The 20,066-nt window shown below is 38.7% G+C and overlaps 1 protein-coding gene across 8 annotated transcripts in view; it reads right to left on the minus strand.

The window, feature by feature from the left end:
* Nucleotides 1-17,354, minus strand: part of Bruce (BIR repeat containing ubiquitin-conjugating enzyme) — a 231,818-nt gene extending 214,464 nt beyond the window's left edge. For all 8 annotated transcript variants that reach the window (XM_070101002.1, XM_070101006.1, XM_070101005.1 and 5 more), the window contains exons 1-3: nt 17,142-17,354; nt 4,561-4,742; nt 1,510-1,644 (exon numbers count right to left, since the gene is read on the minus strand). In XM_070101002.1, coding sequence (XP_069957103.1) covers nt 1,510-1,644; nt 4,561-4,742; nt 17,142-17,322 — 498 coding nt within the window. In that variant the 5' untranslated portion in view covers nt 17,323-17,354. The remainder of the gene's footprint in view (nt 1-1,509; nt 1,645-4,560; nt 4,743-17,141) is intronic.
* Between the last annotated feature and the right edge of the window lie 2,712 nt (nt 17,355-20,066).

Raw genomic sequence — 20,066 nt, forward strand, 5'->3', positions numbered from 1 at the left:
CAATTATTTTTTCCTATGAAAAGATAAGAATCTTTTCCTTATCATAATGACACCAAAAGTATGAAATTTGAAGGAAAACTTACGGAATTATGCTCTCACGAAGTCAGCGGTCTCGACATTGTTTACGCATCAGAGATTTTGCCCACTTTGAGCCCTATTTTCGGCCAATTCCAGTGTACTAGTCAACAAAAATCATAACTATTTCGCTAGAACTCCATTTTTTTTATCAAATGAGTACAAGAAACCACCCATTTACCAATTTCAACTATCCAATAAAGTGGTTCGAATTTAGCAATTTTGCCAATTTCACACAAATGCCAAAAGATGCCAATTTCCAAATAGGGTCCAGAATAAACAAGAAAGACATTCCTGGCACTAAAATAACATTTCCTCTGTTCATTAGTCACATCCCCATGCCCCTCTTACATTTCTTTTGCTTTCTACTTTGAATTTTTATTCTCACAAAAAATAGAAGATTTACTGTTATGCAGACTACTGTATTAGTGTAGAATTAGTATAAATAATACCAGCGCACTTGTGAAAGAATATTAGATTCACCAGTTGACGTGTATTGGACGCGTGGCATGATTTGTTTACTTTTGAACTTTGGCAAAAATCGAACATTTCTGCTACTTTGAGCTCAATTTCAAGGTACTTTTCATTGTGAAACCAATCAAAATCATCTCAATTTCTGTAATGTCTTCCATTCTATAAAATAAGACCAGGAAACTAGAATACAACCATAAATACCATACGAAAATACAATGCAAAGTCGCTGTTTTAAACCAAAAACACAGTCAAAGTTTTTTTTTTTCTCATTACGCACTGTGTTCTGCAGGATTTTTTTTATACTGCGCACACTGACCACATAGACCCATTCTTTCACATGTAGGCCTACCAGCTTTCTCTTGCTAGATTTGAGGGCGCTAAAATTTATGCGTACTAGTACGTCAAAAACCCTGGCGCGTAAGCCGTATTAGTATGGCCGAAACCCCGAAAGGGTTAAGTACAATTTGTATAAGTGTGCTAAATTCGAGTAGAAACAATTGAGTATTTGATGTGTTATTGGAGTGGAAGCAAGGTAACTTTCTATGAAGAGATTTAAGGAAACCTGTTAGCCAGATCTGAGTTCTGGATATAGCAGGTATAGTGCCTGCACTCTGAAGAGTGGTTGGGGATATTATGGTTCAGTCGATCATCTGAATTGGTACAGAATGTTTGTGCATTTCTGCAAAGGTAACAGAAAATGAGAGAGTAAATGCACTATACTGTAGTTTAATTTTTGTGTCTCCCTGACTAGCTGGTAAAAAAGGCTGATAAGATAAAGATAATGAGGAACTGTTTCATTTTTAAGAATACTTATTAACAGAATAAAAAATAACTAAGCTTCATAAAAAATATCAGGCATGACAGAAACATAAGAAAGAAGGAGCACTGAAGCAGGCCTACTGGCCCATGCTAGGCAGGTCTGTCAGTCATTAAAAATGTTGAGCATTAAAAATTTCTCACCTTTGCTAATTTTGGATTGATACGTGACTGCGCTTGGTGAGCAGCAATGCCCTGAGCCAGAACTTCCTGCACCTCTGCAGCATGATCTATGTTACTTAGCTCTCCAAATGCCAACGTCTGCTGCAGCTGAATACCCTGCAAGAAACAAATGAGAACAAATTAGAAATTTTTAATAGTCTTCTCTTTACTGTATTTGTGCACTACAAGGAATAAAAAAAATGTTATAAAACAGGAGACCCAGTAAAGTCAATGTAATCCATATAATTTGAAGAACAATATTGAGATTCCATCATGGTGCTCTGCTTAGTATGAAGAACAATTCCACCATACTGCTCACTGCACAAGTACAACAAACACCTGTCATTACTCTATCCTCGGCATCACACCAAAGATCAAACATGACCTTAGGTACTGATAAAATTCTGTGGAAAATCCACAAACAAAACCAATGCAAACATTGTTTTCTAGCTGTTTATTCAGTTAGGTAAATAGACTACTGCTCAAGATGATGGGCTGAAGAAGTTTACCTATGGATGCAAATTAAGAATTTACCAGAGTATAGTGGAATCAATACTTCTACATAGGTGTGAGGCATATGCTTTAAATGCTGCAGCATGGAGGGAGCTAGAGGCAGTGGAGAAGTCATTTTTGAGAGCAATATGGGAATATGGGACTAAAAAAAATAAAATTTGATATCCATAGGACCAAGGAGACTCGTACAACATTTGCTCTTAAGTACTATAATTTTTTTAACACTAGCCTTTTCCCACCAAGATAGGGTGATGTGAAAAAGAATAAACCTTTCATCATCGCTCATTCTATCACTGTCTTGCCAGAGGTATGCTGAAACTATAGTTAAAATGCTATAAAAAAAATTATTAGTTGGTAGTAGGAAGCATATGAAAGTGGCACAAGATAAAAATCAACAAGAAACTGTGTACAAATGGTATGTTCAGAAGCATTCATGTGCTGTTAGTGTTCAGGGTAGTCACCTTTACTCTAATGCTAATATGCTAGCAGAGCATATAAGCATACCAATTTCAGGTAAGCGATGGATGGAAATAGCGTTTTCGTAGTGCCATTTCCCAAGTAATATGAAGACTTACCGTGTAGCTAGCAGTGCACCAACACAAGAAGTTGAGCCATTCAGATTAATGATAAACGAGTGCCTACTTTTACCTTTAAATGTACAATGATGCCAACGAAGAGGATAGTAATGACAAAGATACTAAAAAGTTATCAAAAATGTTACCTATACAAGATGCAGTTGAACTCGAATACAATGACCTCTCAATACAAAGAAAAATGTGCTGACCTGTTATCCATGCTTTAACACTTGGAAAAATTGTCCAAAGAGAGGAAAATCAATATGGGAAATAGTTGAAGACTGATACATTCTTCAGATCATTTGCTACTTGTTTTCCAAACCATCTGTAAGGTCAGTGGAGCTTCACAGCTCTTCTGCTGCTTCTACATCTCCTCAGCCATCTACAAGTAAACTAGTGTAGCTTCACACCTCCTCTAACTCAGAATAAAAGTTATTCTAAGTCATAACTACACAATGACTGCAATCAAATCTCATCTATCCACCATATACACACTTGAGTGTATGGTACGTATATGGTAGTGTCTGGGACCAATGAACTAAGTCCATTGGCTACATTACTGTCCCTTGTTATGATCATGACAAAATCTCATTATTCGGATTTGAGGGGCAATCAGCATTACTGGACACCCTTTCTCCCTAATATTCCAGTAAATTGAGGTTTTGCTGCACTGTACTATGGTTGTATGTTCAAAATGACCAAGATTAAAATAGTCCAGAAACAGTGACTAAGTGATGGTGAAAGTGTTCTCCTCTTTGTTGGGTCACCCTACTTCAGTGGGAGATTGGCTTTCGTGTTAAAATCATGTATGTATATTTTACTGAGGAGGCAAGTCAAGAGGTTACAAAAAACAAGTACATAGTAGAAAAAAGGGTCTTCACAGAAGTTATTTCAACAAGACAAAACTGAACTTGCAATAGTCAAACGATTGGATACAAAACATTATTTTTTTTCCTTAGCACATTGGCCATTTCCCACCAAGGCAAGGTGAAAAATGAGAAATTCTTTCATCATGACTCACTCCATCACTGTCTTGCCAGAGGGGTGCCAATAGTACAGTTCAAAACTGCAAACACTCCCACCCCTTCTTCAGAGTACAGACACTGTACTTCCCATCTCTGGTTTCCCTGAATCCCTTCATAAATGTTACTTAGGTCACAGTCCAACACCACATCAGGTCATAGGGTAATCCTTTTGTTAACAGTGAAAACAAGGCACATTATGGAGAACAAGGTTTAGAAGATATAGTAAAGCATGAAGTGTGTAGACATATCACAGTGGTGGATGGCTGCAATAGTCTTAAAAATACAGAAGTACAATATCCATCAAAACTACTGGAAATTTTGAATTGTGATTTCTGAGTCTTTCTGGCATGACAGCTATTGAATGAAATATTGGTCTTTTATTTTTTGAGTCACCTTACTTTGGTGCAAGTTGGCCAGTGTGTTTCAAAAAATAAGTGAATACAAAACATCAGGAGCACAGCTCTATTTATGCAACTACAAATAAATAATTACAAACACACTAACATGTGCTGAACATGAATACAGTACAGGCATACCTCACTAATACGGCACGTTAAGTTCCAAACCGCCGTCGTAAAGCTGTCACCTTAAAGCAAATCACAGCCTATTCTTTCCACTACCAATGCATATAAAAGCCTAAAAACGTGCTTACACTATCATTTATTAAGTGTGCAATAGCACTAAACCTAAATAAAGATGCAAAAGAGAAAATAAATAAAAATTTGAAAATTGCCAAAAACTATCTCAAGAGCAAAAATAATAAATAATAAATAAAATAATAAATATGAATATGATTGAAAAATGCCATATTAGCGAAGTGCTCTAAAGTGAGCACTGTATTAATAAGGTATGCCTGTACATCCTTTCTAATTCAAGTATCCCCCCAACTTCCACAACCATCTCGAGTATTTTTTTTTTACCTCTGATAATAGCATCTCCACAATGACTGTTTCCTCTGGTGCAGCCACAGGAGCCTGGAGGACAGTACCCAGAAGAAGAACGCCATGATGGTCACGCCGCATCCCCACTGTCCGTCCTCCACACACCACCACACTGTTGCTCTCTCCATGGTACACGCACACCAGCTTAGTTTTGCTATCCCCTGGAAATAATTAATATAATCAATGTATGGATAAATGGATAGCATTGTAACCACAAAACATGATCACTTTTGTATCTAATTTCAAAAACAAGCGTTACGGTTTTGTATTATCAAAACGTAAATGAAACTTACTATCTTTATGAAGTATTGTTCATTAATTTCTACATGCAGCATTGTACAAGCTTAAAGAAAATAAATTAGCACAGAGGAAGAATTAAACTCTGTGCAATAAAATACAAGTGAAGAAAATAAAAATATGTATTTTAATTATTAAACATAGCTTATGTAATATAAAATGTCCCCCACCCACCCTCTAACTGTCTGCATAGTCATAATAATAAGACTTTACAAGAACCCCAATGGAAATAGGTCACTGACTTTTTTCTGAGTTATCCTAGGTAATTACACATATGGTACTATGTATGATAATCTATGTAACTGATTGTGTGTACCTGTACCTGAATAAACTTACTGTAATACATCTCAGGTTTACAAACAGTATATGCATAATATCATGTTCAATCTCATTATCACAGTTATCTGCAAGTAATATAACCACTAACCACATTGTTTTTTTTTATCTTTAACGGGTCTACTTTACTGCTTCACAGCTAAGTCCTCATTTTGTGTGTAATTTAACTACCAGTAATGTTATTAAATTTCAGTAACAAAATGATGCACGTTTAGCATTCTATACAAATGTCTTACTATTCAATCTATCATCTTATTTTCAAGACATGTCCTATTACAAAAATACTATACAGTGGACACTCGACATTCGATACTAATCCGTTCCTGAGAGCTATCGAATGTTGAAAATATCGAAAGTCGAATTAATTTTCCCCTTAAGAAATAATGGAAATCAAATTAATCCGTGCAAGACACCCAAATGAAATATTAAGTTTAATGCAATAGAATAATTACAATAACAACAATAACAATAGATTAATAACAATAGAATAATTGACACTTACCTTTAATGAAGATCTGGTGATGATTGATGGGATGGGAGGAGGGGAGTGTGTGGATGGTGTTAGTGTTTAGAAGGGGAATCCCCTTCCATTAGGACTTGAACTGGCAGCCTCACTATGCCTTGCCACACTGTGTATGCCACTATGATTCTTAAATCTTTCAAACCAACCTTTGCTGGCCTTAACTTCACTCACATCACCACTAGTTGCAGTCAATTTCTTTACCAAATCATCATGCACTCCAACACACGCACTCCACTTTCGTACTTTGCAATTATCTCTTTCTTCATTTCAATAGTCATTAGCACCTTTTTTCTCGAAGGGTTGGCGCTAGAAGCTTTCTTGGGGCCCATGGTTACTTATTTGGCAGAAACAAGCACCAAAAACAGTGATAATATGGAATGTACTGAATGTATCCTTAGATGCGCACACACTGGCTGGCTTGTAAACACTGGCACACACGGGGCAGTTCAGGCCACACATGGACATGTCTCGTACGAATCGTATCGAATGTCGGGTTTTCCATCGAATGTCGAGGCGAAATTTTTGTGTTAAAATGCATCGAATGTCGGATTTATCGAATGTCGATGCCATCTAATGTCGGGGGTCCACTGTATTTGAAAAAGTTCAATTAATTAATCCTAAACTCTAATTTTTATCATTGTTACTGATACAAATTGTAAATGGTATAAATATCCAAAATAGTTTACGTATTTTTATAATTTAAGTTTGTCTGAATATTAGTATAGTACAGTACTAATATTCTAAACAATCTCTGTGGAGTTCACTTGGCTCACAATCTAAAAACACCCTCACTTGATCCTCCAGCGAGAGGAAACACAAGGCATCTCCTTACCCCTGCTGGTCATTTACCTAAGTAAATAGGTAGCTAAGAATACAGTAAATCTGATGTTGTGGGTTGCATCTTGGGGGTAGAGGACCCAATGACCTAAATGAAGATAAGCCACACTGGCTTTCTTGGGTTATGCTAGGTTAGCCCTTTGGGGTTCAAGTTTTTCTAGCCACTAATAACATATGGGCCAGTGTTAAAAATGTCCCATTAAAGAGGAACTGTAGCCTTGTATAAACAAGAGCTATCAGAGTAGAAACCAACAAGCACTAACATTCTATTCCCTAAGTAAGTAAATATATTTAGGCACAGGTACACAAGTATAATTACCATACATAGTGTAGATTACCACACCAACCCCTGGAAGGACCAGATTCACCTACAACTTTACTTATAAATGCTGAATCCTCTTATTACTTTAAAATACACAAAAAAATTGTGGTATATCGAGGCCTGGTCATGGACCGGGCCACAAGGGTGTTAACTCCTGGAACACCCTCCAGAAATATACTCTACCATAGTTAAAACTTTTTAACTACACTACTAAAGCATATCATAAGTGGTACAATACCTCTGTAATTATATATTTTGCCCCTCACCACATTATCAATCTCCTGTTGCTCATATTCCCACAAGATGTAATGACTTCCTTCTATAAAATATACAATAAATTATCTGCATTTTACTTGTCTTTTACCAATGTTATTTACACCAAATCTACAAATAGGTGTACACTACACTACTATGTAACTCGATAAAGAAAAAAATTGTACCTACAGTTCAAGAATCCCAAGAGTTAGCAAGAATTGTGGAACAGTCAAACCCCCCAAATTGGCAAGCAGTATAAACGGCAAGATTTGACTGTACAATTATTTACTTAAGAGAATTCTACAGATTCCATTAATCGCAAGTTTATCCACTGCAACCATTTCCTTTTATCTTGATGCACCACCCTTAAACTGTAAGATTTTATTCCATTATAATAATTGTTATAATCATGGAGTGCTAAACCGGTAGGATTACATAGCACACGTGGGGGGGATGGGAAGGAAGGTATTCAGGTTCAACTCAGGGAACCGGAGCACAGATCCAATTCCCTAGATCAAGAGTCCCTCACCAGCATCAAAGAACCTCCCTCGTGGGGTAGATTTTATTAAAAATAAATGTATAAAATGGCTTTCCCCACGCCAAATCTCTCTTCTTCTAGATTACAGCAATATTCTAAGAGATATAACTTCTGAGAGTAAATGCACATCTGAAACAAAGGACCCAAAATATGGAATTCACTACCCGAGGATATAAAAAGTTCCACGTCTGCCGACTGCTTTGATTTTTTTTTTTTTTATTATCACACTGGCCGATTCCCACCAAGGCAGGGTGGCCCGAAAAAGAAAAACTTTCACCATCATTCACTCCATCACTGTCTTGCCAGAAGGGTGCTTTACACTACAGTTTTTAAACTGCAACATTAACACCCCTCCTTCAGAGTGCAGGCACTGTACTTCCCATCTCCAGGACTCAAGTCCGGCCTGCCGGTTTCCCTGAATCCCTTCATAAATGTTACTTTGCTCACACTCCAACAGCACGTCAAGTATTAAAAACCATTTGTCTCCATTCACTCCTATCAAACACGCTCATGCATGCATGCCTGCTGGAAGTCCAAGCCCCTCGCACACAAAACCTCCTTTACCCCCTCCCTCCAACCTTTCCTAGGCCGACCCCTACCCCGCCTTCCTTCCACTACAGACTGATACACTCTTGAAGTCATTCTGTTTCGCTCCATTCTCTCTACATGTCCGAACCACCTCAACAACCCTTCCTCAGCCCTCTGGACAACAGTTTTGGTAATCCCGCACCTCCTCCTAACTTCCAAACTACGAATTCTCTGCATTATATTCACACCACACATTGCCCTCAGACATGACATCTCCACTGCCTCCAGCCTTCTCCTCGCTGCAACATTCATCACCCACGCTTCACACCCATATAAGAGCGTTGGTAAAACTATACTCTCATACATTCCCCTCTTTGCCTCCAAGGACAAAGTTCTTTGTCTCCACAGACTCCTAAGTGCACCACTCACTCTTTTTCCCTCATCAATTCTATGATTCACCTCATCTTTCATAGACCCATCCGCTGACACGTCCACTCCCAAATATCTGAATACTTTCACCTCCTCCATACTCTCTCCCTCCAATCTGATATTCAATCTTTCATATCTGCTTTGAAACTTGTTAAAAAAAAAACTCCTAAACCTCATACGATTTATAACTTGAATAACTAAATAATTAATGTCTGTATTTATTTATTTATTTATTTAGTAATTTTAGCATACATACAGAGGTACAAAAAATACAGGTAAGAGCAGCATGCCAAAGCCACTTATATGCATAGCATTACGGGCTGGCTTAAAATTAACTTAAGATTAACTAAGCAATGATGAAATCAGTGATAAAACATTATTGTAAACAGATAACTATAAAGCACAAATGAGTATTACAAAGACAGGTCATATGGTTGCATGCATTGCTGTACATTCAGTCGAATGGAGTATTCTGTTAGGTAGTGTATTTAAAAAAATAACAAAGTTAGATTGGGTCCTAGGTTTAACATTTGTGTGATATAATTGTGAGTAACATATAGGATATACAATTTATAAGGTTCAGTTATTCAGTATTTATTTGGTTTTGAGTGAGTAAGTGATCTTTGAGAAGAGACTTGAATTTATAAACAGGTAGTGTTTCTTTTATATTTACAGGTAATGAATTCCAGATTTTAGGGCCTTTTATGTGCATTGAGTTTTTGCATAGCGTGAGATGGACACGAGGAACATCAAAGAGTGATCTGTGCCTTGTGTTATGGTCATGTGTTCTGTTGAGGTTGGCAAGGAGATGTTTGAGGGGAGGGTTAATATCAGAGTTAAGTGTTCTATGTATGTAATAGGTGCAGTAATAAGTATGGATGTTTTGTATGGTGAGTAGGTTGAGTGTTTTGAATATTGGTGGCATGTGCTGCCTGAAGTGAGAATTTATCATCATTCTAACTGCAGCCTTTTGTTGGGTAATTAGTGGTCTGAGATGGTTAATTGTTGTTGAGCCCCATGCACAAATTCCATAGGTGAGATAGGGGGAGATAGCATATGTTTATGCTCAGGTGCTACTGCCATCACCTATTTAGGTACAGCCTCTCCTTACCTAACGACGGAGTTCTATTCCTAAGACCACGTCAGTAAACAAATTTGTCACTAAGTGAGGAGCACACTATAATGTTAGTGGGTTTGTGTCAACCATCTTTGATATTGTTTTAATGTCACTTCTGTACCATTTATAATATTTCTGGTATATTTTTAAATGTTCATAAAGCAGTGTACTGTATATTACAGGTCTCCCTCAACATTCACGTTTTCAACTTTCACAGGCTTCACACATTCGCGAATTCCCAACTGCCAAATTCCCAGCCACCAAATTCCCAGCCGCCAAATCATATTTAAGTTTCCCGCCACCTGCGAGTCCGTACTACCCTCCCTCCGACCCCCACAACTGGCAGCCAGCCCTCCCACCACTGTGTGGTGAGTGTTTTGTTTGTTCATTATTTGTTATTAAACTACAGTATAAATAATGTAAACCCATTCATGACTGCATATTGGAATGGCTATTCAGACAGGTATTAGACGGTGACATCATGTGTTTACTCATGCACACTGCAAAGAATTAAACATTTCTGCTACAGCTAATAATAATAATAATAATAATAATAATAATAATAATAATAATAATAATAATAATAATAATAATAATAATAATAATAATAATAATAATAATAATAATAATAATAATAATAATAATAATAATAATAATAATAATAAATAATAAATAATAATAAATAATAATAATAATAATAATAATAATAATAATAATAATAATAATAATAATAATAATAATAATAATAATAATAATAATAATAATAATAAATATGATATAATTGAAGAAGGAAATTGTACAAAAATACGAGGGAGTGGTTGACACATCGTCAGTGTGACTTTGTTTATGCTGGAGTGAGCATTAGTCTCCCTGCTCTTCCAAACATTTCACAATAATTCATTGTATTTGGTGCTTGTAGATTGAGTGTGACTGGAGTGGTAGAGGCAATGGTATTTAATAACATACATTTTAATAATAATACATGTTATTAATATGTACTATTATTATTTATAACATGTTATTAAATACATACATGTTAATAATAATACATGTTATTAATAATAACATGTACTATTATTATTTATAACATATATGTTATTAAATACCACTGCCTCAACCGCTGAATTATTGTGAAATGTTTGGAAGAGCAGGGAGACTAATGTTCACTCCAGCATAAACAAAGTCACACTGACGATGTGTCAACCACTCCCTCATATTTTTGTACAATTTCCTTCAATTATATCGTATTTATTATTATTATTATTATTATTATTATTATTATTATTATTACTATTGTTATTATTAGCAATAGCAGAAATGTTCGATTCTTTGCTGTGTTCAAGAGTAAACACATGATGTCACCTTCTAATACCTGTCCAAATAGTCATTCCAATATGCAGTCATGAATGGGTTTACATTATTCATACTGTAGTTTAATAACAAATAATGAACAAACAAAACACTCACCACACAGTGGTGGGAGGGCTGGCTGCCAGTTGTGGGGGTCGGAGGGAGGGTAGTAGGGACTCGCAGTGGTGGAGGCAGTGGTGGAGTGTGGTATTTAATAACATACATGTTATTAACATACATGTTATTAAATAACATACGTTATTAAAGCATAACATGTATATATTTAGTACAATTTACGACGTTTTCATGTATTTAATGATTATTCATGGTTCAACAAGTTAAGGAAGCAGTATTGTAATATATTTCCCTACAATACATATATTGGGGCACCAAACATTCACGGTTTTTCAACATTCGCAAGGCTCTTGATCCCCTAACCCTCGCGAATGTTGAGGGAGACCTGTATAATAAAAAGAAGAGAGGAAATCAGCTCTAATATACATTATTTAAGTAAGCATACTGGTCAGAGAGCCTGCAGTAAGTCCGAGTCATTGGTAAACGAGTACGTTGCTAAGTATCATCTGCTGTCTGCACATATTCATATGTATCTATGTTATCTTCAAGTAATCCAAAATTTACCTTTCTTGTTTCTTTTCCATGCTTATTTTTTTTTTTTTTACCTAATTTTAAGAACTACTGTTAAGTTGTAGTTTAGAACAAGTCATGGCTTTAGCATGCCCAAAATACTCTGCAAAATTAGTGGCTTTCCAAAAAGCCTGTCCTTTTTAACTTTTTTGGTAATTATACGTATTTTTGTATGCTTTGTTAGGAAACAAAATTCTTTGTCATATACATCAACCAAGCTGTGACGGATGTGGGCTAGCAAGCCAGTAACAGCCTGGTTGACCAGGCAAACACCAGACAAGCCTGGACCAGGGATGGGTCATGGGAGTGTGAAAGCTCTCGTAACCCATCCAAGGTATATCAAGAGATGGACAAATGTGAGCAGCAAGTTTAAGATGACTTGCCCTTATGTCCCATCCTTACAGCATTGTACAGTACAGGCTGTCAGAATCTTTCCTTTGGGGATAGGTTAAAAATCATCAAACTTACAAACCACTGTCTTAGAACAAAAAGGCACAATACCATGATTGGACAATACACAAATAAGCCGCACACGGGAGAACTGAAAAGTCATCATAAGTTTCTTTCTATGTGCGGGTTATCTGTGTTATGTGCACAGTCTAAAACAATATGAATTATGACTGAAGAGCACAACAGTATAACTGAAGTGTACACATAAAAAATACTACAGTATAAAAAAAAAAAGTGCTAAAAACCCAATGGAAATACATCTACCATCCGACTTACGACCTGCTCAACATACGACCATTCGACTTACGACCATGTTTTGTATGCTAAATTTCTGGGAAATAAACAAGTGTTTGTGTTGTACACAGTGTTTATCCTAAACCTTACAGTATAAAATACAGTACTAACAGCATAAAAAGTAAACTAAAAAATGAAATACCAAAATAAAAAAATAAAATAAAGTCATTACAAAAATGTGATGTTGATATTCAGTAGTAAGGTTCGACTTACGTCCATTTTGACTTATGACCGATTGGTTCGAACCCAACTCAGTTGTAAGTTGGATGGTACCTGTAAGCCGAGGACCACAATGGATACAAGTCACTCTGACTTTTCCATGTTATTTAAGAAAATTTACATATGTTACAATGTATGATAATTTGTTGAACAGTATTTATGTGTACCTGTACCAGACAGTATTTATGTGTATCTGTACCAGACAGTATTTGTGTGTACCTGTACCAGACAGTATTTGTGTGTATCTGTACCAGACAGTATTTATGTGTATCTGTACCAGACAGTATTTATGTGTATCTGTACCAGACAGTATTTATGTGTATCTGTACCAGACAGTATTTATGTGTATCTGTACCAGACAGTATTTATGTGTATCTGTACCAGACAGTATTTATGTGTATCTGTACCAGACAGTATTTATGTGTACCTGTACCAGACAGTATTTATGTGTACCTGTACCAGACAGTATTTATGTGTACCTGTGCCAGAGAGTATTTATGTGTATCTGTGCCAGAGAGTATTTATGTGTACCTGTGCCAGACAGTATTTATGTGTATCTGTACCAGACAATATTTGTGTACCTTGCCAGACAGTATTTATGTGTACCTGTACCAGACAGTATTTATGTGTACCTGTACCAGACAGTATTTATGTGTATCTGTGCCAGACAGTATTTATGTGTACCTGTGCCAGACAGTATTTATGTGTACCTGTGCCAGACAGTATTTATGTGTATCTGTACCAGACAATATTTGTGTACCTGTACCAGACAGTATTTATGTGCATCTGTACTAGACAGTATTTGTGTACCTTGCCAGACAGTATTTATGTGTACCTGTGCCAGACAGTATTTATGTGTACCTGTATCAGACAGTATTTATGTGTATCTGTACCAGACAGTATTTGTGTACCTTGCCAGACAGTATTTATGTGTACCTGTGCCAGACAGTATTTATGTGTACCTGTGCCAGACAGTATTTATGTGTACCTGTGCCAGACAGTATTTATGTGTATCTGTACCAGACAGTATTTGTGTACCTGTACCAGATAGTATTTATGTGTACCTGTACCAGACAGTATTTGTGTACCTTGCCAGACAGTATTTGTGTGTACCTGTACCAGACAGTATTTGTGTGTACCTGTACCAGACAGTATTTGTGTACCTTGCCAGACAGTATTTATGTGTACCTGTACCAGACAGTATTTGTGTGTACCTGTATCAGACAGTATTTATTTGTACCTGTACAAGACAGTATTTATTTGTACCTGTACAAGACAGTATTTATGTATACCTGTACCAGACAGAATTGGCATCAATGGATTAAAGTTCGTTAAATTTGATTTGGGAAATATAATACAAAACTAGTTTAGCAGAACTGTGAATGAGCCAACAAACTTCTAAGCAGTATGACTGAAGAGTAAGTTTATTCAGGTACACAAATACAGTTACCTAGATTATCATACAAAGCAGCATATATGTAAAGAACCTAAGATAACCCAAAAAAAAATCAAGACAGAGTGGCTTATTTCCATTGGGGTTCTTTAAAACCATCACCCCTAGGTGGGCACTTTGGGTAGCTTTGCAAGTAGGAGAAACAAATGTATAAGAGCGAGTGCAAGTTAGGTCTTCCAAGCATGGGCCAGTGTTGCTAAACCCGAGACGCCAATACACAATTTGTAGACAGCAAGCCTACGATGTATGCCCAGTCAAGTTCATATTTTGCACCATGCTAGTGCTGCCATCATTAGGCCTACCTAACTCGGTGTGAAACCACACGGCCAAGGTCTCACTCTTAGACCAGCGGCCTACCTGACAGCAGCTTCCTCTCCTTGGACTGGTTTCAGCACCCCTCACGCTGCCCGCTGTGAACCCCATCATTCCAAATAATGTCGAAGTTAGTCAACGGCCGTATATCTCACCTACCTCTACGCTACCCGGCAAGTTACTAGTTCAACCCAAGAAGCCCGTTAAAACAGCTTAAAACAGTGGTGGCTTAGCGGTGGCCCCAGCAGTTGTGTTTACCCGGGGAGAGGAAGGGAGATGAAGATGTTGTCTTCACTCTATCACCCCATACAAGAAGCATCTGTCTCTCTACGCCTTGTCCTGAAGTTTTGTCTGCAAGATTCATTACTCAGACACAGGATCAGGGCCGAAATTTGCTGAATTTCTTCGAGAAATTCGAAAGAGTAATTTCAGGGGCACCAATACACAGAACAATAGGTTCAGGGACACCAATACACAGAACAATAGGTTCAGGGACACCAATACACAGAATAGGTTCAGGGACACCAATACACAGGACAACAGGCTCAGGGACACTAATGCACAGGACAACAGGCTCAGGGACACCAATACACAGAACAGGCTCAGGGACACCAATATACAGAACAGGCTCAGGGACACCAATATACAGAACAGGCTCAGGGACACCAATACACAGAACAGGCTCAGGGACACCAATACACAGAACAACAGGCTCAGGGACACCAATACACAGAACAACAGGCTCAGGGACACCACTACACAGAACAACAGGCTCAGGGACACAAATACACAGAACAACAGGCTCAGGGACACCAATACACAGAACAACAGGCTCAGGGACACCACTACACACAACAACAGGCTCAGGGACACCAATACACACAACAACAGGCTCAGGGACACCAATACACACAACAACAGGCTCAGGGACACCAATACACACAACAACAGGCTCAGGGACACCAATACACACAACAACAGGCTCAGGGACACCAATACACAACAACAACAGGCTCAGGGACACCAATACACACAACCACAGGCTCAGGGACACCAATACACACACAACAACAGGCTCAGGGACACCAATACACACAACAACAGGCTCAGGGACACCAATATACACAACAACAGGCTCAGGGACACCAATATACACAACAACAGGCTCAGGGACACCACTACACAGAACAACAGGCTCAGAGACACCAATACACAGAACAACAGGCTCAGGGACACCAATATACACAACAACAGGCTCAGGGACACCACTACACACAACAACAGGCTCAGGGACACCACTACACAACAACAGGCTCAGGGACACCAATATACACAACAACAGGCTCAGGGACACCACTATACACAACAGGCTCAGGGACACCACTACACACAACAACAGGCTCAGGGACACCACTACACACAACAACAGGCTCAGGGACACCAATACACAGAACAACAGGCTCAGGGACACCAATACACAGAACAACAGGCTCAGGGACACCAATACACACAACAACAGGCTCAGGGACACCAATACACAGAACAACAGGCTCAGGGACACCAATACACAGAACAACAGGCTCAGGGACACCAATACACAGAACAACAGGCTCAGGGACACCAATACACACAACAACAGGCTCAGGGACACCAATACACACAACAACAGGCTCAGGGACACCAATACACACAACAGGCTCAGGGACACCAATACACAGAACAACAGGCTCAGGGACACCAATACACACAACAACAGGCTCAGGGACACCAATACACACAACAACAGGCTCAGGGACACCAATACACAGAACAACAGGCTCAGGGACACCAATACACAGAACAACAGGCTCAGGGACACCAATATACACAACAACAGGCTCAGGGACACCAATACACACAACAACAGGCTCAGGGACACCAATATACACAACAACAGGCTCAGGGACACCAACACACACAACAATAGGCTCAGGGACACCAATACACAGAACAACAGGCTCAGGGACACAAATACACAGAACAACAGGCTCAGGGACACCAATACACACAACAACAGGCTCAGGGACACCAACACACACAACAATAGGCTCAGGGACACCAATAAACACAACAACAGGCTCAGGGACACCAACACACACAACAATAGGCTCAGGGACACCAACACACACAACAATAGGCTCAGGGACACCAATACACACAACAACAGGCTCAGGGACACCAATACACAGAACAACAGGCTCAGGGACACCAATACACAGAACAACAGGCTCAGGGACACCAATACACAGAACAACAGGCTCAGGGACACCAATACACAGAACAACAGGCTCAGGGACACCAATACACAGAACAACAGGCTCAGGGACACCAATACACAGAACAACAGGCTCAGGGACACCAATACACAGAACAACAGGCTCAGGGACACCAATACACAGAACAACAGGCTCAGGGACACCAATACACAGAACAACAGGCTCAGGGACACCCCAACACCACTAGCCACAACAGAGGTGAAGTTGGACCCCAGACAAATCTCACCATCACCCCAGCGAGCCACAAACCTCCCCTGAGGGACGACCAAACACAAACCCCATAATTAAGTCTGAGGGAATAATGAGGTGTGGGCGATATGTTTTTTGGAGAGTAACTCACCCTGCAGGTGGACATCGGAGAGCTTAAGGGAGGAGTGGGGGTCATAGACCCTAATTCTTCGGTCTGTGGTGGTGACGAGGAGCACGTTGAGTGCCTGGTGGAAGCACAGACCCTCGATGCTCTCCCCGAGCTCTATAGAGCCGTCCTCCTCCAGGCAGAGGCTATCACTCGACACGGACATCTTTTCATCACGTCTGGGGGGATGAGGTTGTGTCAGAGTATAAGTGGAGGGATGCGGGTGTGAGGACGATGCTCACACTCAGCTGACGCTGGGAACGTGTCTCGATCCTCCATCATGTACTTCAATACCACTTCTTACATACCTCCACGACCCTCACTCCTCATACCTTATACCTTCTTCTACCTCCTTATTTCTCAAATAACTATTATTTTCTCACTGTTCTCAGATATATGAATTATCTATCTGTGTCTATTCTCCATCATGCACTCCAACACCTCCACGACCCTCACTCCTCATACCTTATACCTCCTACTATCTCCTTATTTCTTGAATAACTATTATTTTCCTCACAGTTTAGAAGTATAAAATATTATCTATCTCTGTCTATCTCTCTCTCACTCCTCACACTACATATCTCTCACACAATTATTTTATCATCATAGGAAATTAATTTCCGTCACAAGTGACCAAACGTGAATCATTCTGGTACACTATTTCAACGATATTATCTTTACCTCACACGCCTTGTCACACCTCTTACACTTATAACAGTTACTTGATCATCCCGGGAAATTAATTTCCTTGTCAGGTGTAAAAAGTGACAACCTGAATCATTCTTGCACTATATCAACCATAATTTTCTCACAGTTCTCAGATATGCTACATTATCTCTCACTCACTCCTCGCACTACACATCTCTCACACAAGTTACTTTATCATCCCGGGAAATTAATTTCCTTGTAACAAGTGACTTAATATGAATCATTCTGGTACTCTATAAGAACATATGAAAGAAGGAACACTGCAACAGGCCCACTGACCCATGCGAAGCAGGTCCATGTGTCCCCCCCCCCCCCCGATTAGCCCAATGACCCACCCAGTCTGGTCACCTCCACCCAAGGATGGAGTACGGCACCAAACTCAGCAGCACAAGCTAGTCAGGTCCAACTCACACCCACTCATGTATTTATCTAACCTATTTTTAAAACTACACAACGTTTTAGCCTGAATAACTGTACTGGGGAGTTTGTTCCACTCATCCACAACTCTATTACCAAACCAGTGCTTTCCTATATCCTTCCTGAATCTGAATTTTTCCAACTTGAAACCATTGCTGCGAGTCCTGTCTTGGCTGGAAATTTTCAACACGCTATTTACATCCCCTTTATTTATTCCTGTTTTCCATTTATACACCTCGATCATATATCCCCTCATTCTACGCCTTTCGAGAGAGTGCTGATTCAGGGCTTCAGTCTATCCTCATAGGGAAGATTTCTGATACATGGGATCATGTGGAAAAAGACACTTATGTACAGTTCAGGACATTTATAAAGGAAACGTTTCGCCACGAGTGGCTTCTTCAGTCCTAATGCAGAGAAAACTAAGAAAACGCATATACATAGTGGCAGGAGTCAGGTGAAGTGACGTGTGGGTAGAGGTGGTAGTAGTAGTAGGAAGACTGAAGAAGCCACTCGTGGCGAAACGTTTCCTTTATAAATGTCCTGAACTGCACATAAGTGTCTTTTTCCACATCTTGTCGGTATCACCATACCATTTCCTCACATGGGATCATCTTTGTCAGAATCTTCACGACTATGGTGCTCTTCGCACTTACTGTTAGGTTGAGGGACTGATTACCTCATCTTCTGTACATCGTTCTCCTGTCTTCAAGTTATATCCTGGAATTTGTATTGATAAAGCCACTGGATGGCGAAACGTCTACAATAAAGATACCCAGATGTTGCACATGTGTCTCAATTTCACACTGTCAGTGATCTGACCCGAGTTACTCTTAAGGGAGCTAGTCACTCGTTGCCCTCTACTATCTTTCTTTGTTATCTTAACCCTTATTTTCTTACAGTTTTCAGGTTTACATTACCTCTCTCTTATCTCTCTCACTCCTCGCACTACACATCTCTCACACAAGTTACTCTACCAACCCCAGAAAGTAATTTCCTGGTGTAACAAGTGACTTGTATCATTCTCGTGATTTTATTTAGGTACAGGTACCCATAAACACAATTACCATACATAATATAAATTGCCTAAGATAACCTTGTAATATACATTATCTATTTCTATATCTCTCTCACGCCTCATATTTAACACTTCTTAATTAAATATAACAATTATTTCATCATTCTAGGAGAGTAATTTCCTTGTCAGATGTAACAAATGACCCTAATGGAAATAAATACAAGGATCCCAATGGAAATAAATGCAAGGATCCCAATGGAAATAAATACAAGGATCTCAATGGAAATAAATACAAGGATCTCAATGGAAATAAATACAAGGATCTCAATGGAAATAAATACAAGGATCCCAATGGAAATAAATACAAGGATCTCAATGGAAATAAATACAAGGATCTCAATGGAAATAAATACAAGGATCTCAATGGAAATAAATACAAGGATCTCAATGGAAATAAATACAAGGATCTCAATGGAAATAAATACAAGGATCTCAATGGAAATAAATACAAGGATCCCAATGGAAATAAATACAAGGATCCCAATGGAAATAAATACAAGGATCTCAATGGAAATAAATACAAGGATCTCAATGGAAATAAATACAAGGATCTCAATGGAAATAAATACAAGGATCCCAATGGAAATAAATACAAGGATCTCAATGGAAATAAATACAAGGATCTCAATGGAAATAAATACAAGGATCTCAATGGAAATAAATACAAGGATCTCAATGGAAATAAATACAAGGATCTCAATGGAAAT

The sequence above is a fragment of the Cherax quadricarinatus genome, chromosome 75 (assembly GCF_038502225.1).
Source record: "Cherax quadricarinatus isolate ZL_2023a chromosome 75, ASM3850222v1, whole genome shotgun sequence".
NCBI lineage: Eukaryota > Metazoa > Arthropoda > Malacostraca > Decapoda > Parastacidae > Cherax > Cherax quadricarinatus.